At 35.3% G+C, this 25355-nt stretch overlaps 1 protein-coding gene across 5 annotated transcripts in view; it reads right to left on the bottom strand.

The window, feature by feature from the left end:
- Positions 1-25355, bottom strand: part of RPS6KA3 (ribosomal protein S6 kinase A3) — a 110939-nt gene that overhangs the window by 65895 nt on the left and 19689 nt on the right. For 2 of the 5 annotated variants that reach the window (XM_024569960.4, XM_053916986.1), the window contains exons 2-3: positions 20089-20125; positions 14310-14366 (exon numbers count right to left, since the gene is read on the bottom strand). In XM_024569960.4, coding sequence (XP_024425728.2) covers positions 14310-14351 — 42 coding nt within the window. In that variant the 5' untranslated portion in view covers positions 14352-14366; positions 20089-20125. Of the gene's footprint in view, positions 1-14309; positions 14367-20088; positions 20190-21088; positions 21183-25355 lie in introns of all 5 variants that reach the window. The other 3 variants (XM_053916989.2, XM_053916988.2, XM_053916987.2) reach the window with 3 other exon arrangements.

Below are 25355 nucleotides of genomic sequence, written 5' to 3'. Positions count from 1 at the left end.
CACGTTGATGTTTCTCTCTCTCCCTCTCTCTCTAAGAGTAATGAAAAATTCTTCGGGTGAGGAATAAAAAATAAAAGAAAATTTTCTCAAGTAAAAAAAATCTTATGTAAGCAAATACATTAGAATCAAATAGAATACAAATAAATATCCAAAATAAAACTTTGAAATGTGCCTGGGAAATTGTGTATTTCTCTTGATTAAAAATGCAAACCTAAATTTTTCAGCAAGTATAGCACTTAGAAAGTTTATCATCAGAACGCAAACCCTCTCATCTCCCAAAAAGAATTACTTAAGACTTCTTAATATGTTGTGAAAGGGCTGTAAGGCTAAGACTGTCCAGAAGAAGCAAACATCATGGTTATTGCACAATAGATTAAGACGTACAAAACAAAATAGAAGTGTCTCTGTATGGAGCAGTTATCAACTTTGTTAAAGTAATTCTTGTGAACAGGAGCAACCAAACAACCTTTTTTGGAATTCAAAGGATTAGTCTAAACTGGCTTTAATGACTACTGATGCTCAGGTTAACAAGTCACAACTTGCTGTGTACTGTGCTTTTTAACATTAGCTCTATGATAATGAAGCAATATTTCAGAGAGCAAAATCTGAAATAAGTCTTCCTGAGTTGAAATGATACCTTAATTAAAACACCATAGGACTTCCGGTCAAGATGGAGGTGTTGAAAAAGCTTCATCTCGCGCAACCACAGAAAGAATTACAACTACACCTCAAAACAAATGATACCCACAACTGTGAGAAAATCAAGCTGTACGGAAGTGCAACAACCAAGGATTTAAAGAAGCCACATCATCCTGATGGGTAAGAAGGGCAGAGATGCAGAGGCGGGCAGAGAGGCGTGGAGATGTGATGTGGCACAAGAGGTGGCAGTGCCAGAATGGATGGTCCCACGTTCATGTGTGGTGGATAAAAATCCGGACGGATATCTTGGGAGTGAGCAATCTCAGACCCAGGCCCGACTGTATGGCCCAGGAAGATAAATCCCCATAACTTCTGGCTGTAAAAACCAGTGGGGGTTGGGGTAGCAGAAGAAACCGCCAGATTTTCATGAGATTCCACCTCCAAAGGGCCTGCCTGGACTTAAAAAGTATGTAGAACCACCCCCTCTGGGACTCAGCACCAGTGCAACAGCTGGAAGGGCACTAGTCATACAGGGTGAGTGCCAGGCAAACCTCCAGAAGCCAGACAGTGGCATGGTCCCTTCTCTGAGCCCTTCCCCCACACAGAGCCACAAAGCAGTGAAGCAGGCTGCCCCACCCTGGTGATTACCTAAGGTTCCACCCCATACAGTTTACAGGTGCCTTTTCTATAACAGGCCATGCTACTAAGACAGGGAGTCAAAGCAGCTCTACCTAATACACAGAAACAAACACAGGGAGGCTGCCAAATTGAGGAGACAAAGAAATATGGCCCAAATGAAAGAACAGAACAAAACCCCAGAAAAAGAACTAAACAAAATGGAGAAAACCAACCAATCAGATGCAGAATTCAAAACATTGGTGATCAGGATGCTTGAAGAACTTATTGAGTACAAGCAACAAAATAAAAAAGACCCAGGCAGAAATGAAGGTTACACTAAGTGAAATAAAGAAAAATCTACAGGGAACCAACAGTACAGGGGATGAAGCTGGGATTCAAATCAACAATTTGGAACATAAGGAAGAAAGAAGCATTCGACCAGAACAGCAAGAAGAAAAAAGAATTCAAAAAACAGAGGATAGTATAAGGTGCCTTTGGGACATCCCCAAATGTACCAACATCCAAATGATAGGGGTACCAGAAGAAGAGAAAGAGCAAGAAATTGAAAACTAATTTGAAAAAATAATGAAAGAAAACTTCCCTAATTTGGTGAAGGAAATAGACATACAAGTCCGGGAAGCACAGAGTCCCAAACAAGTTCGACCCAAAGAGGACCACAACAAGACACATCATAATTAAAATGCCAAAGGTCAAAGATAAAGAGAGAATCTTAAAAGCAGCAAGAGAAAAGCAGAGAGTTACCTACAAAGGAGTTCCCGTAAGACTGTCAGCTGATTTGTCAAAAGAAACTCTGCAGGCTAGAAGGGAGTGGCCCTTTGGTACATTGCTTATGGCATTTATTACCATTTGAGCACATCTTATTGCCCCTATCAGAATAATATTCAGAAGAGGCATGGTACTTACCTTTGTATTCTCATAGTAAATAGCACATAAGAACCTGAAATAATGGCTTCCTGTATAAGTATCACATGCTGAAATCTGAAATGGACATTACTTGTGGGGTTGTGTGCATAAAACTAGATATTATTGTTCATACTTTTCCTGCCTCTAACTTTTTGAAAATTTATATTATAACAAAAATTTCAGTTAGTTTTTCTTCATTTGTATACCTTACTGGTTTCATCTACCTTATTATTCAAACAGTAACTTTTATTATAAATTTATGCATGTCACTCTGGCCAGTATGCCTCAGTTGGCTGAAGCATTGTCCTATAAATTGACCTAGAAACTGCAAGGTCATGGGTTCCATTCCCTGTCAGGGCACATGCTTAGGTTGCAGGTTTGGTCCCTGGTTGGGGTACCTATGAGAGGCAACCAATCAATGTTTTTCACATCAAAGTTTCTTTTCCTCGCTCTCTCCCTCCTTTCCCCTCTTTCTAAAATCAATAAGCATGTCCTCAGATGAAGATTTTAAAAAATTATGCATGTCCATTATAGCAAACTTAAAAATAAAAATACACAAAAGGAAAAAAAAAAAACAAGAGAGTAAAAATCACTATTTTGGTGCATTTTTTCCCAGTCTTTTTCAGCATATACACATGTACACATTTAGACCATACTACCTATATTATCACTTCTTTTTGTAAAGGGCCAGACAGTGAATGTTTTTGGACTTGCAGGCCACGTGGTCCCTGTCAACTCTGCTGCTGCAGTGGGGAAAGGAATGGATGAGGTTGTGTTCCAATAAAACTTCATTTACAAAAACAGGAGACAGGTTTTGGGTTTCCTTTGCTGATCCCTGTTCTGTATTATTAAATAACCTTCAATGCATTATTCACGACTGCAGAGGATTCTACTATACAAATTCCCTGTGGTTGGGTATTTATCTTCTATACCATTGGGATGTCCCCATCCTTTGTGGATATTGACAAGCATTTAGAAGTAATATCTAGGAGTGAAATTGTCTTGCTAGAAGCAGAGTTTGCAGCATTTAAAATTTTTTTATCCTAACTTATTTGCCCAGTCATCCTCCAGAAAGAATCTAAATAATGGGGGAATCACACCAAGACATCAGGCAGGGGCAAACTAGAGCCAAGCCGGGAAAGGGCCAAATCTGGTCATGCCGATCTCTGTTTACCTATGAGCTCCCGATGTTTTTGCCCTATAATGTCTACTGCTGACTTGAATAGTTGCTACAGAGACCATATGGCTCCCAAAGCCATTAAAATATTTACTGCCAAGCCCTTTATAGACAAAGTTTGGACTATAGCCCTCAAACAGAAAGAACAGCAGATGCAAAAGACCTGAGATAGGAATCAATTTAATGAATCCAAAACATAAAAGAAAGACCTCGGTGGCTGTAGAATGTGAACACTGAAGAAAGAGAAGGAGATGGGGAGGTAGGATGGGGCCATATTAAGTAAGGCCTTATAGATTATCAAGAAGTTTGGATTTGGATTTTATTAAACTGTAATGGGAAGCTAATCTTCCCAATTTTAGGCAATGGCATCATTACCAATCCCCAAAACCTTAAGTCTTTTTTGGCTCTTTTCTTATCTAATTTCCCTCCATTCATACTGATCCACCAACAAATTTTATTTATCTCTGAAATTAACATCAAATCTATTTCTAGTTCTTCTGCTACACTCAGTACAAAGCCTCATCATCTAGTGCCATCTAACTGGTTTTCCCACTTTCTGATTTTCCCTGTGCAATCCCTTCTCATCACAGCAGTCCGAATAATCTTAAAACAGAAATCAGACTGGGTCATGCTCCTACTTCAAATTCTTCAGTGGCCTCCCATTACAGAGCAAAACTCAAAATTTCTCATACTCTATGGAGCATAAAGCAAACAGTAATAAATGCTACCTTGATCCTGACTTGGGAATATACTCACTAAATCATTTAAGTATGATAATATTTGGTTTTAGACATGTTTTATCATGTTAAAGTCAGACTATTTACTAAAAGCAGAATATTCAATTCTTACAAGAGAATTATTATCTATTCTTTTTATTATCTATTAATAAAAAGGATAATTTTAATAAAAAGGATAGACAATTCTATCCTTTTTATTATCTATTAATATGGTCACTTAGTGTTTCTCCTTTGATCCACTGATTTAATAACAGATCAGTAAATGTCCTAATATGCTTGTATTTCTGGGAAGATCCAATGTTTTAATTTAAGTCTGTATCTGATTTGTAATTTTCTAGAATTTTTACATCTATATTCATAAATTAGCAGTTTCCTTTTCTGTGTCAACTTTCATTTTTAGACCTATGTTAACTTTATAGAACACACTAGAAGGCAATGAAAATTTTCTCTATGTTTTGGGATAATTTAAAGGCCACAGGAATGATCTATCTCTTGAGAGTTTCAAACATTTCTCCTACCAAATCACTTGGGCCTGGCACTGTAATTGTGAGGGAGGGCTCGCTCTTTAGTAACTTAAATTTCTCCCTTGCTGTTGTTATAACTCCATTTTTCTATCCTTTCTTAAATGATATCATTTAGATTTCCCTACAAAATCACATATTTCAGAGAGACTTTCATATTAATATACCTACACTTAGTATTCTATTTTAAATTAAACTTAATGAAAATTTCAAGCATACATAGAATTAGACAGAAGAGTAACAAACTCTTAAGTACACAGCACTCAGTTTTAACAATCATCAACTCATGTGTAATCCTGTTTCATACACTCACTTCCCTCCACTCCCATACAATTATTTTGAAGGAAATCCCAGACATTGTATCATTTCATCTGTAAATATTTTAGTTGTTATGATGTTTTAATCTCCTTCCTATCTGTGGTTATATCCTATTTTGCTTTCCTAATGCTGTGCATTTTTTCCCCCTGTTTTCTAATTCACTGATTTTGGAATTTATATTTAATTCCTTCCTCTTGCTTTTCAGAGGTTTACTTTGTGGTTCTTTTTCTAGCTTCTTTCACCGAGTCCTTAGTTCCCTTATTTGAATTCTTACTTATTAATATATTATCTTTCAAGTATAATTCTAACAATATCATTTAAGATGCTACTATGTTCTAAGCACCACACTTTATATGAAATTATTTCAGTTAATTCTTATCACAATTGAGATAGGTATTATTACCCACACTACAGATGAAGGAACTGAGGCTTAGAGAGAAGTTAAGGGAACTGCTACCCAAGTTTGCACTGTGACATTGGTGGGAGTATAACCACATAATTCTATCTGGGAAAGGAGTGTGCATATGTATGGCCAGTGGCTGACTTATGTCAGAAACCATTAAGTGCTAAACCTTTAGATAAGACCATGAAGGAAGACAGCTTTGTAGAGGGTCCACAGCAGAGTTTCTGAACACTGTTCTATACCATACATTTGTTTGGCAAAACCCCAACCCTGGTCAAACCCAATTACCAACCATCTTCATGACTCCACGATGGCTGAACCCTTCTAGAGAAAAATCAACCCCTATGATAAAAACTTAAAATTCATATGTTATTGACCAATTCCTTTGGAAACATTTTTTATATGGATAATTAAATTTTTCAGATGCCAAAGGATATCCATTTAAATACAGGAGAATTACTCTCTAGCACACATCTATCAGTACATAATGTTATAAAGTGCTATGGTTCTAAGGTTTTAAATTAGAGATGGGAAAAAAGTTTCATGATTATCAACCTGAACCAAAAGGTAGTGGCTTCTGAGAGCACTGAGAGAGGTTGCTTCTAAGGCTCTGTCTCAAGGGAAAGCTTGTTATGTTCCACTCACAGTATCTCCCGTGAGCATGGAGAGAGGGTGAGGCAGTGGCAGCACCAACGTCCCAAGTGGACTCTTGAAGTAGCAATACCTCCCTAGGCCATAGGTGGCAAACACAAGGCCTGTGGGCTGAATCCAGCCCTTCACGTTGTTTTATCAGGCCCGGCACCTTGTTTCTACTCAGTGGCAGTGCCGAGCTCCTTGCCCCTAGTTAAGGAGTAGTTACATTTATACAGTCCTAAAATTACATTTGGCCCTTTGAAGGCAACTTCGAGGCTGATGTGGCCCCCAGTGAAAATGAGTTTGACACACCTGCCCTAGGTGGTATTGCACATCTCCCTATCCACACATTTTTTTCTGCTTAGACCGATGTCCTCTTTACTAACTCATATTTGTCTAAAATGGTTTGAATTAGAAGACTCATTTAGGTAAAGGAATTATAACTTTTAATATGCCAATATTTCAGGTTGACTCAATAAAACATTCACACTTGAACATAACTTAATCAAAATCAGCTTGCTATCTTCCCAATTATGGATTAGATCACTCAAATTGAAAAAATAGGTATTGTGATAAATAGACTAGAGTAGAAGAGAAGCAATTTTGGATCAGAGGCACCATATGAGTTAGGCAAACCATGATTTAAAAAAAAGAGGGGGCTTAAATTTTTTAAAACCTCTTAGGTATGAAGGAAAGGGATGCTGGGAAGTGAAAGAAAGCCCTGAAAGAGAGCTGAAAGTGTAGCAAAAGCAAACCTTACATGCTTGGAAATTCTATCTATTATAGAGATGCTCCATTTAACGCTACTATACAGTGCTAGTTATAATGCTATTTCTCAGGAATATCTTCCATAGTGGTGTATACTTAATTCTACTAGAATATATTTCTCCCATGCTCTGAGTGCTAAAATATACTCTCAGTCAATGAGAATTAGAACAACAGACAATACTGTACACTAGCATTTTTCAACTGGTGTGCCACAAGAATTTTTAAAACATACAATACCTGAATATTTACTCAGGGGCCCTAACCTCTTTTCTCTTACATTGTCAAATTGAAAAATGACAACAGCCAACACAACAATAGCTGCCCAGTGTAAATGAGTCAAAATTATACCTACTGTTTGTCAGATCAGCAAGAAATATACTTTTTGGTGTGCCACAGAATTTTAGTAATTAGTTTATGTGTGCCATGAGATGAAAAAGGTTGAAAGTCGGTGCTCTACACAGTCAGTAAGTGCCGTTAATGTACCACTGCACAAATGTTCCCCGCCAGTGAGCACTCTCCTGTACTTTCCTGTTGAATGGGTTCTTCAGTCTATTGTCAACTCTGCTAGGGCTTCGCTTTCTGTAGTTTATTTTGTATCTGAGCCATGATGATTACAGGAGGTGTGCAAGTGTGTGTTGGACTCATGACTATGAGTATCATTTTGGATCTTCAAATGCAAGTTTTAAGGTGGCTTCTGGGAACCTTCAAGGAGATGGAGAATACTGTGGACAACTGGAAACTGGTGAAATTCCCTGGATACTGTGAAGGCCATCAGATATATCACTGCAGCCTTAGGGTTACTGTATGAATGGTAGCTGGACTAATGGCATGCATGAAAGTTGGAAGAAACTACTGCTAAGGGCCCATCATGACCTTCAGGGGACTTGAAAAGAACAAGGCACTACAAGTGTACTCCTGCCCCTGTGTCCTTCATAGGGTGCTGCTCCTTAATCTGGCATTTAAGGTCATCTATAATCTATGCTCACGTTATCTTTTTAAACAAGCTTTCTCCAATCCTTGACAATCACACTTGTGACTATGATACAAGAGCTACAGAGCTACAAAGACTGAGTTGATGTGTACACTGTTTAGGACTATAGTAATACAATATTTACAAAGTTGTTGCTATGACCAATTAATGTAATATATGGTCATTAGAAAGACTGATAAAGAGAAAGTTAAGAGAAAGTCCAATCATTTCACAATGTTGTCTGAGGCCAGGCCTATTGTCACCACAAAACCACTAGATACTACCCTAATTCCTAAGGGGCCTACTTTATCCCTGGTGAGTAGTCTGAGAGGGCAGGATTGGCCTCTGGAAGAAAGATGACAAGAAAATTAACACTTATTGGGCTCTTACTTTGTGCTATTTATTTACCTCCTTTAATAATCAAGCCCCAGAAGAATCTTCACTTGTACAACCACTAAGAGAATCATTTCCCACAAAGCAAGAAACTGCTTTAATGATTCTTAGATGAATATGGAGACCTCAACAGTCAAGATTCCCTACTGCTCCAGCATGGATCTTGCGGAGCATGGAGTCCTCTGGCCAGCTGACAAAGGATGGCAAATTCTGGAGCCCAGGAAGCTTGAGGTACTGCTACACAGTGTTCTACTTTCTGCTAGATAGTCTTTCGCCATAGCCCCACCAAAATAAAGAATAAAAATAATCAACTCTCCAGCAGGGAAAGAAGAACAAGACAGTGGCTGTAGCAAGTTAATTGGTAAGAAATTCGAGTAATTAGACATAAATATGGATTAAAATGCAAACATTCCTGGGGAGGGAGATGGGGAAAGGTGATAACTATCTGTTATATTCTGGAATGAACCAATTTAATTTGATAAATTTTCTTATATATTTATGAGATACATGGAAGAAATAAAAGTTTTTAGTTTAGGCACATAAAGACAAGAAAAGATCAACCCTTTAGGAAGCCAGAAGAAAGGAAAACAGCATTAAAATTCCAAAGATGGAAGAGAAGTGGATCTAGGATATGAGAAGGAGTCAGATGGCAGTACAAAGAATAAAGGAAAGAGAGGAAGAGATGAAGTGCGAATTAGGGGGAAATGCAGCCAAAATAAAAGGGCTCTGGTGCAAACAGAAACCAGGGGACATGTTCAAGAGGCATCACAGGGGCAGCTCCACCATTCAGTAGGCAGCTTTTGTTTGATCTCTCTATTTCCAGCCCAGTGTGTTACCCCACTTCCTACTATGCCTAGGGTTTCCCAAGTCTGGAGCCTCTCTGGTTCATTTTTTTTTCTCTGAAATACCTTCTGTCTCTTCCAGGGGTAGGAGACAGGAAAGAGTGGAGGTTCTTTATATAGACATTCAACTAATCTCTCTTTTCAGCCCTGTGCCATTATCTCCACTTGCTATAGTACCTGGTGACCTCATTCTTAAGCTCTTCTGGGGCTTTGGGGGCCAGGAATAAGGCTTGCTTTCTGCTGATATACTCATCTAAAAGCACTTAGGTCCTATAACTTCCTCTTGTTATGGCTCTTTGTTTGCTTTTTATATTTCTACATTGTGGTTCAGTTACAGAAGTATTCTAATTTCAAAGACCACATTTCTGTTTTTTATTCCCCTTATTATTTTCAGTGATAATTTCCCAGAAGAGAAGAGGACAGAAACAGCTTTATCTTGCCATTTTAAAACTAAAAGTTGTCTTTGTATGCTTTTGTGTTGCCAACAACCTAACAGACTTCTTGGCACTCAACAGACATTCATTTACTATTTGGTTAATGAATAATTAGATGCAGTTACAGACTAAGCTGCTGTAACAAAAAGACCTCAAAATGCAATGACTCAAACAAAATAAGTGACTATTTTTCTCTCATGGAGTACTCCACAGGTAAGAGGGTAGGTTAGGGTGAAGAGGTGTCACTATATAATTAGGCCATTAAAAGACCCAGGTTTCTTCTTTCATTATTCTCCACTTTTGTGGGGAAAAGTTGTGGTCAAAACTGGCTAACCATTACACTCTGCATTCTAGCGCATGGAAAAGGGGCTGTAACATACAAAAAAGCCTTCCAGTTGACAAGTTCCACACATACTATTATTTCATAGATTCTATAGGCCAGGAATCTGGGCCAACAAACATCAGCTTGGAAGAGATCCTTCTCCACGTTAAGGTTCAGATGAGACCCTACCCTGGCCAACTGCTTAACTGCAGTCTGTGAGAAACTCTGATCCAAAGAACCCCGTTAAGATGTGCACAGATCCCTGGCCCACAGAAACTGTGAGATAATAAGTGTATGTTGTTTCAATCTACTAAATTTGGGAGAATTTGTTATGCATCAAATAGATAACTAATGTGACATCTCAACTTTACTTAAATTATCAGTAACTGAAAAAATGAAAACTTAATTGTACATTGAAGACAAATATAATTTAAAAGTATAAAGCTAACATATATTTTGACAATCTTTTAGATATAACACCACTAAAGAAATATTAAATATTAGGCTTTTATCTTATACTTAAACCTAACTCCTCTAATCTCCTCAAGAAGTTCATCCACAGTGCTGGTAATGTCTTAGTCCCGTACCTTTTCATCCTATCTCTAGAACGCAGTTTTCTTCCAGAGGTAAATATTATGTACTCTGAGGAAAAGTATGAGACATATAATATTGCAATGGAAAATGCTCTGATTTTAGACTAGAGAGAATAAAAACTTTGAAGGTTGTCCTTCTAAAGGAATTATGTGAAGGAAAAGGGTACCTGGTGGCAGAAATATCAAGATTAACACTTACTGATTGTTTCTTTGAAAGATTTTATTTATTTATTTTTAGAGAGAAGGGAGGAGGGAGAAAGAGAGGGAGAGGAACATTGATGTGCAAGAAAAACGTCGATCAGTTGACTCTTGCATGCTCCTGACTGGGGACCTGGCCCACAACCCAGGCATGTGCCCTAATTGGGAATCGAACTGGTGACCTTTTGGTTTGCAGGCCGGCACTCAATCCACTGAGACACACCAGCCAGGGCTGATTATTTTTACATTTGCTAAATGCTAATAAATGCACACTGTAGGCTAATGAAGTAAAGTGCTTCAAATGGTTTGGGAAGTACAGAAATCTAGACCAAATGTGAAGGTAGGCTTGGGCACTAGGCCCCATGCTCAGATCCTTTTGCTAGTCAGAACATAATTCATGCATTCACTTAATTAACAAGCAGTTATTGGGGTGCTGGATATAAAACAAGGAATAAGTCAGATATGGCCACTGCCTCATGCAACTTACAGTTTAGTGGGAAATACAAACAAAATAAAAAAGCAATAGAATCCAGTGTGATGTTGTCATTTAGGGTATGCTTAGACTGCTGCGGCAGCACAAAGGGAGAACACTGAACTCGAGATGAAAATGGAACTGATAATTGTATCAGGAAGATGTCTCAGTTTAAAGTGATATCAAAACTTGGATCTGAAGGATGATCGGGAATTAACTGGTACGGGATGGTAAGGGGAAAAAATTCTGGGAGAGGGAATATGGCCTCTGAAGTCCAAGATGCAAAAGAAAACCTGATACATTTGAGTGACTGGACTTTCATTAGAGGGTAGAGCTGTGTGGCTATAGAGGATCTGGAGAAATATGCAAAGGCCTTATTATGCAGGGCCTGGTAGGTGACCCTGTAGAGTATGGGCTTTATTTAAAGGGAGCATAAAACTATTAAAGGGTTCTAAGAACAGTACAATAATCTCACTCCCCCATAACTGACATAATGTTCATGAAAATTTGTTTGGTTTCTGAAAAATTAATTTTCCCAAGATAATAAAAAGCATGTAGAAACATAATTTTTTAATATACTAGCAATAACCACATGGAAGACATAGCAGAAAAGAAATCGCACTTACAATATAATAAAACATCCATGAATTATCTTAATAAGAAATAAACAGTTATATGTTAAGAAACCATAAAATTTTGATAAAGGCTATAAAAGAACATTAGAATAAAAAAATGCCCTTGGATGTGAAGACTCAGTATTATTAAAATAATTTTCTTCAAGTTAACCTATAAGTTAAATGTAATTCTGATAAAAAATCCCAGTAACTTTTTCAGGAGTACTTGATAAATTGTTAAATTTATCTGGAAGATGTATAAGACTACAACTTTGAAAAGTAAAAAGGTGGGAAGGCTTGCCTTGCCATATATAAAAATAATAATAAAAGTACAGTAACTGAAACTGTATATGAAGTCAAGACCTCCAGAAGTGTTGTAGGTTGAACTGTGTCCCCCCAGAAAGGTATGATCAATATTCTTTATGCTGTATTTTACATGGTGCTACATGGGTACTAGACTTATTGGGGTGACCTCTTTGTAAGGTACATAAATGTATAACCATTATGCCATATACTTGAAATTAATATCATGTCTTAATTATAATTGAAAAATAAAATTTAAAAAACCGTTGAAAAAGTATGTGCAAGTTCTAATCCCCAACACCTGTGAATGTGATCTTATTTGAAAATGGGGTCTTTCCAGATGTCATAATATTAAGATGAGGTCAAACTGGAGTACGGTGGGCCCTAATGCAATGACTGGTGTCCCTAAAGAACAGGAAATTTTTGAAGAGACACACATGGAGAATGTCATGTTGGCAGAGGAGGTAGAGACTGGAGTGATTCGTCTACAATCCAAGGAATGCCAAGGACTGCTCCCCCAGAACCTAGAAGAGGCAAGGAAGCCTCCTCTGGAGCCTTCAGGGAGAACATGGCTCTGTCAACACCTTGATTTCAAACTTCTAGTCTTCTGGACTGTGAGAGAACAAATTTCTGTTGTTTTACACTATCCAGTTTGTGGTCCTTTGTTAGGGCAGCCCTAGGAAACTGATACCAAGGGTGTATGGTAATTTTATATATGATAAAAGAAGGATCTCAAATGAGTGGGAATGATTGGGCTTTATTTATTCAATAAGTAGAGATTAAGACAACAGGTTATTTATTTGGAAAGGAAGGTTAGATTTCTACATCACAACAGATACTAAAATTCCAAGTAGATCACAGACCTAAATGCAAAAAACAAAACTACAAAACTGGTAGATGAAAATGTAAGAGAATATTTTTATAACCTTGGTGCAGGGAAGGATTTCTAACCAAAACATAAAACCCAGAAGCCAAATCCAAAGACTTTTAAAAACAAAAACTTCTGTACATATACAATATAATCAATCTTTAAAAATAGGGAGAAAATATCTGCAAGATATGTTACAAACATGGAATTAATATCCAGAATAGATAGAGAGATAATACAGATCATAAGGAGACAAATAATCCCAAAGAAAGTTGGACAAACACAAATACACAAAAGCCAATAATACGTAGATACTCAACTTCACTAATAGTCAAATGAGATGCAAGTTAAAATGAGAAAGTATTATTTATTTAGAGTGGCTCAAATTAAAAATAATTTCTTTTTTTAAAAGATTTTATTTATTTTTAGACAGAGGGGAAGGGAGGGAGAAAGAGAGGGAGGGAAACACCAATGTATGGTTGCCTCTTACACGCCCTGCACCAGGGAACCTGGCCTGTAACCCAAGCATGTGCCCTAACTGGGAATCGAACCAGTGACCCTTTGGTTCACAGTCCGATGCTCAATCCACTGAGTCACACCAGCCAGGGCAAAATAATTTCTGATAATATCCAGTGTTGAATATCCTGTTTGACCATACCCTATTCAACACTGGAATTAATTTTTGGTTTGGAGGGCAATTTGGCAGTGTCTACTGAGATTTAAATGTTCATACCCTTTGTTTCATCCAGCACATCCTTTTCTAAGGCTATATCCTAATGAAACACAAGTTCACTAAAATAAATAGGGGAAACTTACATTAAGTATAGGACATGCATAAAATAGATTATACAACCATTTAAAAGATGTAGATCTACATTTTCTGTCATAAAAGATATTTAAGACATTAAGTGAAAATAATAAGTTGTACAATATATGTATTTTGTAAATATCAACAATAATTGTCTTATGCACAGAAGAAAAACAAAATAATAACTGAACTGCTAACAATTGTTATCTTGCAGAGGGAGACAGTTTATTAATTTGCCTCTAATAAATTTATGGGTAGTTTGATTTTTTTTTTATTTTTACTTTTTAGATTTTATTTATTTATTTTTAGAGAGAGGGAAAGGGAAGGAGAGAAACATCAATGTGTGGCTGCCTCTTGTGCGCCCCCTACTGGGTACCTGGCCTGCAACCTAGGCATGTGCCCTGACTGGGAATCGAACTGGTGACCCTTTGGTTTGCAGGTTGAAACTCAATCCACTGAGCCACATCAGCCAGGACTGATTTTTTAAAAAAATAGTAAGATTTAAGGTACTAATGAAAAACTTTCAACAATATAAAAGCAATTTTTTTCATTCTCTTAAAATCAGTCTTAATCAAACAGTTTTTTAAAATGTCACTGGCATATTCAAGAATGTATTTTCATAAAATTCATGTTAAAGCATCAACAAATTTCTAGTACCATAAAATTGTCATTTTGCTCAGTTTAAAAGTAACAATACTGAAATTTTATGGTATCTGATTTATCTGTATCTCTTACTGTACAATATTTTACTTACAGTTTGTGGATTAATCTCCTCCTCTCCCATAGGTTCATCCATAATTTGCTGTCCATTCTGCGAAAAGCACAGCAAGTAGAAAGTTACCAAAACAGATCTCACATCAGTTAAAGTTAAATGAAAGTTAAAAAAAAATTCATATAGGAATATTTTCACCCCTGAAGGGTTCTAATGAAGTACAGAAATACCATATAAGTATGCAGTTGCCAATATGCAATAAGCTGTGCTTCAAAAGTTAATATGTAAATTATTTATTTTAAACTATAAAAACACTTTTCCATAGAGATGATGTAATAAATGGTAATTACCTTTCCAGGGGGACCTTGAGTATTCATTTTAATAGTTAAATGCATTACAAATGGTCCTATTCAGACCTCATCAAATTGCATTTACAATACTTTCTATGGGAAAACACATTCTAAATTCCAACTCCACCGATAATTAATCAGGGAAACTGATTAATTGTGTCAGGGGAAAATTAAGCTAGTCTCTACATCAAAATAGATTCCAGATGGATTGAACATTTAAATGTCAAAAATAAAATTATACAAGTATCAGAAGAAAATACAGGTGAATAATACTTATGGGGTAAAGGAGGATGGAAATCACAAAGAAAAAATTGACATTTGAATCCATAAAAGTTTAAAACTTCTCCAGACACACAAAAATTAATTACAAAAAGAAATAAAAACAACATATGACAAAGGGTTGGTATCTTCAATACATAAAGAGCTTTGTTTTACAAACCTGTAAGAAAAAACGATGGACCTCAACAGAAATGAGCGATAAAGGAAAAAAGAGTTCAGCCTTAGTACTAATCAAGGAAATGCATTTAATTGAAAGCTACCTTTGCCTTTCAAATTGGTAATGATTTACAGAAAAAGTAACACCCAGTGCTAATATGGGGAAAAGAGTACTCAGGATACACTGCTGGAGAAAGTGTAAATCAGCTCAACCTTTCAGGAAGGCAATATAAGTCTGTACTTAAAAAAAAAAAAAAAGAAAGAAAGAAAAGAAACAAACGTTTGAAATGGCCCATCACTTTGATTTATTTTTTGAAACAAAGGACAAGTATGCAAAGATGTACATACATACAAGAATGCTCACCATAACTTTTTCCAAAAAAGAACTTCAAATTGGAAATCTAAATTCCTACCAATAGAGAACTAGTTAAGTATATTTGGTACATCCACATTATGGAATACTATGCAGCCATTAAAAACGATGATAAAGATGTAAATTTATTGACATGAAAAGACAGTTGCATGTAAGTGAAAAAGCAGTTTACAAAACAATATGGATTGTAATGATCCCATTTTAGATAAATATATACATGTTTCAATGTATATATTTCTATGGGAAAAACTCTGGAAGGATATACACCAAAATGTTAACAATGGCTATCACCGAATGGTAGAATTTTAGACAATTTAATTTTTGTTCGTTTTTTGCTTGTCTGAATTTTCCAATGTGCCTATGTCTTCAATGAATATGTATTATTTGTGTAATTTAAAACAAAGTAAAACAAAACCAGAGTTAGGAACATATAACATCTTCTCTAGTTTCCTCACTTGAAAAAGAGGTGAATTCCCTTGACTACTTGTTAATTCAACAAATGTACAAGAATCTAAGCTAACCATCTTTGAAGCACTATCAACTGGAAAATAAAAGGTAAACTACCCATTATCCTATAGCCCACATGAGGCATCTGCTCTGAATATGAACTCCTCTCTCTACTCTCCCCATCCCTATTTATTCATCCATTCATCCATTTATTTCATTTCATTCATGCTATGTTCATGCTATGTTCTTGGAGATGAAAGGTTAATAAAACATGACCACCATTCCAGAGGATCTCACAAGTCTACTAACCCATAAAAAGGGCACCTTTCATTTTGAAACACTCACTGAGTATGCTCCTAGGTAAGGAAATGTCTATACAATATTATGAAGTACAGAAATGGTGCCGAAATGCAAAAAAAGGGGGAGGCAGGTATAAAATCTTTATTTTCCCAAGATACTTTCAGAGGCCCATTTCTATGTTAAGGACTCAATTCTAGGATACATCTTTCTCCTAAAAGCTACAGGCATTTTTCGACTGAATACTGATGATCTTTATTTACTCAGATGTTCCAGATGAACCTAAAACTAGTTCTTAAGAACACTGGCTTTGGAGTCAGACACTTAGATCAGATTTCTGCTCTTGTGCTAATTATGAGGCCTTAGGCAAATTACTTTATCTAAGCTTTAGTTTCTTCATATGGAAAGTGAAAATTACAAAGACTTATCTTCAGAGAGTTGTAAAGACTAAATGACATAAATAATATAAAAACCTAAGCACAGTGCCTGGCACTTAGTAAACAATCAATGTTAGCTACTTTAATCACCCCCTCTGTGGCCTACCAATCTGCTATTCCTCCTATCTTTGCTATCTTAGTGAATGTTACCATCATTCATCTAGTAACCCAAAGGAGATTTGCTCATTATTTGTATACAGAGTTCTTTTTCTATTATAATCTGCTCAACAGTTCCCCTATTATTTGGCTTTCAGAATCCCTGGTCTAACCTGAGCTACACTTACATTTTTCATGGGAATATAATTTGAGAACCGTCTGCTCCTTGTGACTTTCATGTGTGCAAAACAAGAATCACAACTTATAACTCACTTTTTAAGGCAAACTGGTACAGTAGAAATAGCACTAAACTTGGAATTGGTGGAAAAGGGGTAGAGTCCTAGGTCTGCCACTTATAAGCTTTATGTTTGGGGCAATTCAGATTTTCTCCTAGCCTATTACTTTTATCTATTCAAAATGAGGACATGTGCCTTGCCTACCCAATGGGTTATCATTAGGCTGAAAACTGAGTTAACTCCTAAGAAAGCACTTTATAAACTGTAAAGAGCTATACCGATGCAAATTACTATTATTAAGGTGAGGTAAATTCATGAGGCTAAAATAATACTCCATAAAGTCCTTTTGATCTTAAAACCAAAAAAAGTTTAAGATTGGTAAGGGATCTTGAAGGTCTTCTGTTCTAAATATACATCGTGTATTTCAGTTCTTTCTATCCCATTCTCATCTATATTTGAACACTATCAAGACAAGAATGCACTACTTCACCAGGCAGCCTACTACACCATATCTGAGGAAAAGCTTTGGCTGCTAGATGAAATTCTTTATTATATAGTTAATTTCCTCAGTAACGAATTCCCTTTAAGAGAGTTACTAATATATGATGGCTACCTTGCCTACACTGTATCTGCAAAGTCACAGCAAGTAAATCTACAGCTATAACTACAAACCACTCCAACTCTGTTCTTTTCTGGAGAGCTCATGTTCCTTCAAACATTCCTTTTAGACAGATGAGACCATCTTCTTTCTAAGCATGCATCCAATTCTTCTTAAAGGGTGGTATACAGAATTGCATGCAATGAACATTCCAACCTTGATATGACCAATGCAGAGTAAATGGCATATCACATCTTCTGTCCTAGATAATAACCTATATTAATGCAGGTCACATATGCAGTATTTTTGGAATGTCCACAACACATTGCTGAGTCATACTTAGTTTTCTGCTGATTAAATCCTCATCATCTTTATTTACACTGCAACTAAGCCATGTATTCTCTGTCTCATGAATAAAGCCTTATTTTAAATTTTTGCTTCATCTTTTTCCAGTTTTGATCTATTGCTACAGACTCTATAGATTAGATTCCAAATTCAGAAATCAGTCTCTTCACAATTTTCAGCTTCATGTGAGCCGGACATTTTATAATATATTTTCTTTTCTAAACTCCTCACCCAGCTAATTAATAGTAATATACTAACAAAGCAATCTAAGGAAAAAAATGGAGTAAAATATGATATAAAGGTATTTTATGCTCTACTTTTTGCAAAAAATATTTATCTCCTTCCTTTCCAAGTTTAGCAAAGATTTAAATTTTTGAACAATTTAATTTTTAAAACAGGAAAATATGAAGGGTAATGTTAATCCTACATACCAGTGTCGGATCTTTACAAAGATCTACCAAAAAAGCACCTTTATTTCAACAAATGTTTTGTTTCATTTCATCAAAACAAGGACTCTATCTGTTAGAAATGAACACATTACTTCTGCAGCTAAGAAGTTTCCCTTTTGAAAAATGACCCTTGGCTTCATTAGAGATTAGGTTACATGGACCATCAGTCAGACTCACTGCAATTTCTATAGTTCCAAAAGTTCAAGAAATAGCACCTATTAAACAGGAAAATGTATTTCCCTAATTTTATGAAAGAGAGAAAACAGGTGGTCTGAATCTGGCTAGTACCAGGTTTAAATCCCAGTACTGTCACTTAAATGCTGTAGTTATCCACCTTTGGATAAGTTATTTATATTTTGAGCCTCAGTTTCTTCATTTGTAAGATGCATGTAACAGGTACCTCACAGGCATGTTGTAATTAAAAGGTTCCACCAAGGGACAGTAGATGCTCAGTAAATGCTACTTCCTATCCCCTCGTTTGCCTCATTTCACTGTGTAACATTTACATTTCTATATTTAACTTCTAAATGCAATGCAGTGAACAAGTACTGGAAAATGTGGAGATACCTGTTTCACCACTTAGTACAGCCAATTTCCTGCCAAAGAAATCATTCATATGTGTGATATATTTTTATACAATGTGGCTAAAGAATGAGAACAGACAAAAAAAAAAGTTTAAAAGAGAGGCAAATATATTTATCCTCTCTCATCCCACTATAATGTCTTCTAGCCAAAAATTGCAGAGCTTGGCAGAGTGTACATATGCAAATATTATGTGAAATACTGGGAAAGGTTAGAAAATTCTAATTACACTTTACTCTGTTAGTCTGAAATGTGTAAAAGTCAGAAATTAGATAATGTATAATATGGGTCTCATCAGAACAAATCAGATAAAGGAGACTGCTGGCTTGAGTTTCAGTAGCAATTATTTTCAAAATAAATTCTAATGTTGTGGTATAAAATTATCACTTAAGATCATCACCCTGGTTTAAATTAAAAGGGATGAACAATTCAAATCAGTAATTCCGAAACAAGGATTTAGGACTTCTAGAACATTCCCAAGAATTTCAAGGAAATTTCTGAAATGTTAAAAATAAGGACATTTTACTTAATTAAAAAATTTCAAGTAACCCCACTAAACAGATTGTTTTGTTCTAATGTTATAATAATACGTATTTCCAGGCTGCTGCTTGATACCTTTGAAAAGAATATAAAATAAATTTAAAAAATGCTTTGAGTTCAGCAGAAGATCATCATGTACGAATATACTGGGACTAAAAAAATTATCTGTGATTGATCAAATGCTAATTTTAACTTAGCAGGACATATCAGATACTGACATCTTCCTACCTAAAAATGAAATGTACATATGAACATAGGGAGAAAAGAATTCCTCACAGAGAACAACAGCCTGAAATAAGAGGAAGGCAGGAGAAAAAGAAAGGGTCCGGAGCCTTAGTGGAGACCCAGGTTGTAGAAATGAGCAAGGGCCACACTTTTTTTTTTATACCACCTTCAAGTTTCCACAAGTATATTTGCCTTCCAAACTCCATGGTATCAGCAATGTTTTTCCTGCCCAAAGCTTATACAACAGGAGTTCCATGAAGGTGTTGAGGAGGAGGCATTAGAAACCTCTCTCAAACTTCAGTTAAGATACCATCATATTGTTCAGAATCAAAAAATTTTCTATGCAATCACAATGAAACAGTAAGAAACAAGCATTTTAAATTCTTAATAAGGAAGGTATATAATCCTTACCAATGTGTCAGGATTAAGAATCAGCTCCTCATTTATCCTAAGGAAATATCAGAGATGTGCATAAAGACTTATGTACAGTGATAGTCATCATACTCATTATACTGAAAAATAGAAAACAATCTAAATGACCAACAGGGGACTGGTTAAATAAATCATAATACATCTATTCATATGTAGGAATACTATGCAATAGTTAAAATCAGGGCCTCAAAGAAAAGTTAATAATGCAAAGATATGCTTGCAGTATATTAAGTTGAAAAGGATAAAAACTACAATAGTAGGACCCCAATTTTGTACCCCACCAACATGTGTGCATGTAACTGGCAAAGCATATATAAAATCTTATCAGTAGTTACCTGGCTCATAGGATTTTCTTCTTTGTACTGTATTTTCCAAATTATATGTATTTATTATATAATATTTTATAAAGATAAAAAACAATCAATGTAATTAGAATAATCCATTTATTCTAGTTAAGGTGCCCTTATGCGTGCTTTGCTATTCCTACAGCAACTAAAGGCCTGCCAGTACTCAAGACTGTTCTATTTTCTAGACAAGAGTAGGAATGACCTCTGGTTATCTTCACTTTAAGGAGTTTTTTCTTTCCTTTCTGGTCCTGTGGTTGTGGTCTCAGAAAATAGATACATTTTAGGTCTGAATCCACCTCATGTTTTTTTGGCGTGTACTTGTAAGGGGAATTCTGCTTATGAAAGCAAGAGTATGTTGAGATAAGAATTTTAAAAAAAGAAAACACGGTAGCCAAAATTAAATCTGCATTGTGAATAGCAAGTATTAGAATTGACACTGCAGAAAACGGAATCCATGCTACGGAGGACAAACTTGAGTAAATGAAAAAGGAAATGAAAGAAAAGATTTAAAAACTATGGAGGACAGACATAGAAATAATCTATGAATAACAGATGTTCCTAAAGAAAAAAAACAGAGCAGTTTAATCAGTCAAAAGTATAAGAAAACTTTCCAGTTCCGGAAAAAAAAATACCTGAGACTGGAGACTGAGAAGGTTCAACAGAGATCATCAACACCAAGACATGTCCTGGCAAATGTTTTTAAATTTCAAGGATAAAGATATAATCCTACAAGCATACAAGCAGAAAAAAATAGGTTATTTTCAAAGGAACTAAAATCCGATTGACCTTAAGAGTTTTCCTCTGCAATAATAAAATGCCAGAAGACAATGAAGTAATGACTTACTGAGAGTTGAAAGGGAAAAATTATGATCTAAGAATTTTACACCTTGTCCTAGTTTTTCATGTGCAAAGGTCACAGGAAATTATTCTCAGCTCTGCAAAGTCTTATAAAATGTTACCATCCTGGTAGTATCTTTTTTCATAAATTATTCAAAGGTGTGTCCTAGACTATTGAAAGAGAATCAAAACAAGAATTCAAGAATATTGAGGTAGGAAAGACAGGGTAAAGTACACTAACACCAATTTAATATCTAGAAATCACTGAATAGAATAATTAACCCCAATAAAAAAGAAATGGTCAAATGAAGAATAAATCAATATAATATACAAACAATGTAAAACTTTAGAAAGTTAAAGGTAAGAGGTGTAACCTCAGGCTAAATTAATATGGACTCAAAATAAAAGAGTTAGTAGAAGAAGGGAGAAACAAAGATTCTAAATTTTCTGTCTTTCCTAAAAGGATATTTAAAAGCCACTATTTCAGTAATTAGTTAGTAAATATAAACTTTGCAGTGTTTTCAAAAACCATACAATAACCAAAATTCTATTTATTTATTGCAGTCCAAATCACTAGAAGATAACAACTGGCAAAGACTGAATAGTACTTTACGCAGGCATTACATTCAACCCTAAGGACATGAGGTAGGTATAATCATCCCTGCTTTACAGATGAGGGATCAAAGGCTCAGAAGAGTTAGTGGATGGCAGAAAACCCAGGTCTTTCCAGTTCCATAATTCTTTCTTCACTATTTCAAAATCTCCTCAACAAAACAATCCATATAACAAAAGTAAAAAATAAAAAATAAAAAACTTTAGATGAATGAAATCATTCCAAAAGTAATAAGAAATGTAAAGTTTAAAGTATCCAATCAAAATCAAGGGTCTTACTGTATATTTGATGCTACTACAAATTATTGATGTTTTTGTGAATGATGATGGTATGGTAGTTATGTGTTTTTAAAAGTCTTTATATTTTAAGAAATATAAATGTGAGTATCTACATCTGAGTTGATGTATCTAGATTAGCTTCAAAATAATCCACTGGTGCCAGGGAGGGGAAAAGAGGGTACATGTGTTGGGGGGTGATAATTCTTGAAGCTGGGTTATGGGAATATGGTGGTTCATTATACTATTCTCTCTACTGTGGCATGTGTTTAAAACGCTTGATAACAAAAACTTTAAGTCTTAGGTTATAAAAGGTGAAAAACGCCCATACAATCACTTACTACTTTAAAGAGAAACCCAAACAAAAGTATAAAGAAGAAGATAGCAAGTGTTTGTAAGATTAAGGCCAAAAATAAACTATGAGACAAAAATCTTAAGATGATTAAGCTGGTCATTTAATTTAGACTAAAAATACAGTTAGTACTTAATACATATAGTAATAATAATTGCCATCATTTACTGAGCAATTAGCACGCACCAGGCAAGTACTAAGTACTATAGATCATCTTTTATGCTTCTGGCAATTCTGTGAGGCATTATCACTAATTTACAAATGAAGAAATTAAACCAAGATGAGCATGTCTATCTTTTTAAGCACTGTGTCCTCAGCCCCTAGCAAAATGCCTGGCACACAGTAGGTGCTCAGTAAATATCTGTTGAATAAATGATAAAGCTTAATATCCTGCCTAAGGTTAATAAGCAGAACCTAAGTTCAAACTGAAATCTGTTTCTAAAATCCCTACTCTTAACCATATTTAAATTTTTAAATAATGATATTTCATACCAATGGTAAAGATGTGTCATTTCCTTCTCTTTGTTTCTCTTTTTCAGATTTTCTATAGTTGGCAAGTTATTTTTTTCAAATAAGCCATTAAAATAATAAATGCAAAATAGTATTGAACATTTAAGCACAGACTAACCTAACTACAAAACACAAAAGATATTTGGGGGATTATAGCATGAAATAAATGGAAACAAAATAGAAGGGAAAATTTTACCACATTAATATCAATTTTACCACATTAATGTCAGCTAGCATAATAAACAAAATAAGGACAAAGCGTATGAAGTAAGTTATATTAAAATAGCTAGATACTGAATTTTATAATGTAAAAAGAATACAGGTTCTTTTCAAGTATCTATGAAAAATTATAAAGACTGATCATGTTCTAGACCATAAAGTAAATTCAAAATTCTTAAAAGCAGGAATCACACAGATCTTATTTTTTGATTATGATTTAAAAATTGAATAAAGAAATAAACTAGAGCACTTGTTCAGAAATATACTCTTCTAAAAAATTACTGGCTCAAGGAAATAAATGTTAATAACAGCTATCATTTTATGCAAAGCTTATTTTGTTCAAAGTATAGTGTTAGTTATGTTATACATATTCTCTCACTTAATCCCAATTAATCATTATTAAACCATGAGGTATGCTATTATGTAGAGAAAAAAAGTTAGGTTGATTATTTAATGACTTGTTCAAGATCACAGAGCTATTAAGTTTGCAGATAAGATAATTGAACCCAAGTCTGAATCCAAAGCTAATACCACTACACTGAAATGCTATCATATATTACTGTTGGAATTCATGTATAGGCATCTAGTTATGCTCCTTTTTCTCTATTTATAAATTAAACTTCTGTAATAAAAAGTGGAAAAAACTAGAGCTCTTCCTTTAATACATGTTGTTAAAGTGTCCATTTGTTAAACACACTATTGTAACAAGGTAAGGGTTCATTTTTCTAATATATCATTGATCAGATATAATATTTCAAATTGCATAATCTTCTAAAATAGATTCCTTTGAATGTATCTATATTCTAAGATAATTAAAAAGGAAGAAGCCATAAAATTAGATAAAGTAGGGAAGATAAGGCAAACATGATTTGCCACTAAATATATTTCTAAAAAGCAGCATGACCTTAGAAAAGTCACTATTTTCTGATACTTATATGCAATCTATAAGAGTTTGATGGAACCTTGGCCAGGATGTATTTGAAAATCTGCCACTGCTGTGGGCAAGCCCTTAAGCCTCTCCGAGATGTGGCTTTCTTCATGCATAAAATATGTGTATACCCAAGAGCTCTTTCAGGTTGGAAATGTTATAATCCTGTGACATTAAGGATTAAAGTTATTTAAGAGTTTGTGGGGTTTTTACACCTGAGGAAATTACTGATTCTGTATTTAAAGTTGTTTTATGTTATTTCTAACTCCTTCTTTCTCTTCTGTATCCAAAATAGTTTTATCTGTATCCTCCAGTGGTACCTTTGTACCCAAGTGTAAGGAAGAATAATGCCAAAGAACAGACTGCACAATTGTTGTCACCTGAAAGCGAAATACTAATAGAAAGAAAATAAAACATTGTTTTTCTGGGCAGATTAAGGAACCTAAAACAATGTTATAATTTCCACAATCCAATCTTGCTATTCTTACTTTGCTAGTATTGAAAACTATTAAAGTGTCAGCTTTCTTTTTAAGTGCCTCTGTCTACTCCCAGGCAGCCCTATTCAATGCCTTCCTAATACCTTCAAACCCCACTTGTTCATACTCATAGACTTGGGCAGTATTTCCCAAACCTGTCTGATGATCAGAATCACCTAAGATTCCAGTTAATGATACATTACCTGGCCTTACTCCAAACCTAAATGAATCACAAGTTCCAGAAGCCCCATGGCCCAGTATTTCATTTTTTAGAGGCACCTTAGTAGATGTTTCCCAGATTAGACAATCTGGGAAATCACAGTGTAGACACAAGATCATGGGCTTTAGAGCCTGACATATCAAGTTTCAAAATGTGGCTTTGCCCCTTATTATAGGCATGACTTTGGGCAAGTTACTAAACGTGAATCTCAGTTCCCTCCACAAGATTTGGATACTAGTTATGTTGAAAGTTGTGGTGAAGTTCAGTATGCCTGGCCATGTTGGGCGTTCAGTGTTAGCTTTTCTTTCCTCTCGCTCATCCTACCACAGAAAATGACAAATACAAATATTCGAGGGGATTCTGATAAGTCCCTTAACCTAATGGGTCCACTTCCATTTATAGGGCTAAAACTCTGAGTACTAGATAACTGGTTAATGCATTACTTGGGTTGTCTAATTTAAAGAGTCTC

The sequence above is a fragment of the Desmodus rotundus genome, chromosome X, assembly GCF_022682495.2.
Source record: "Desmodus rotundus isolate HL8 chromosome X, HLdesRot8A.1, whole genome shotgun sequence".
In the NCBI taxonomy this organism is placed as follows: Eukaryota; Metazoa; Chordata; class Mammalia; order Chiroptera; family Phyllostomidae; genus Desmodus; species Desmodus rotundus.
This window is presented reverse-complemented; position numbering and strand designations above follow the sequence as displayed.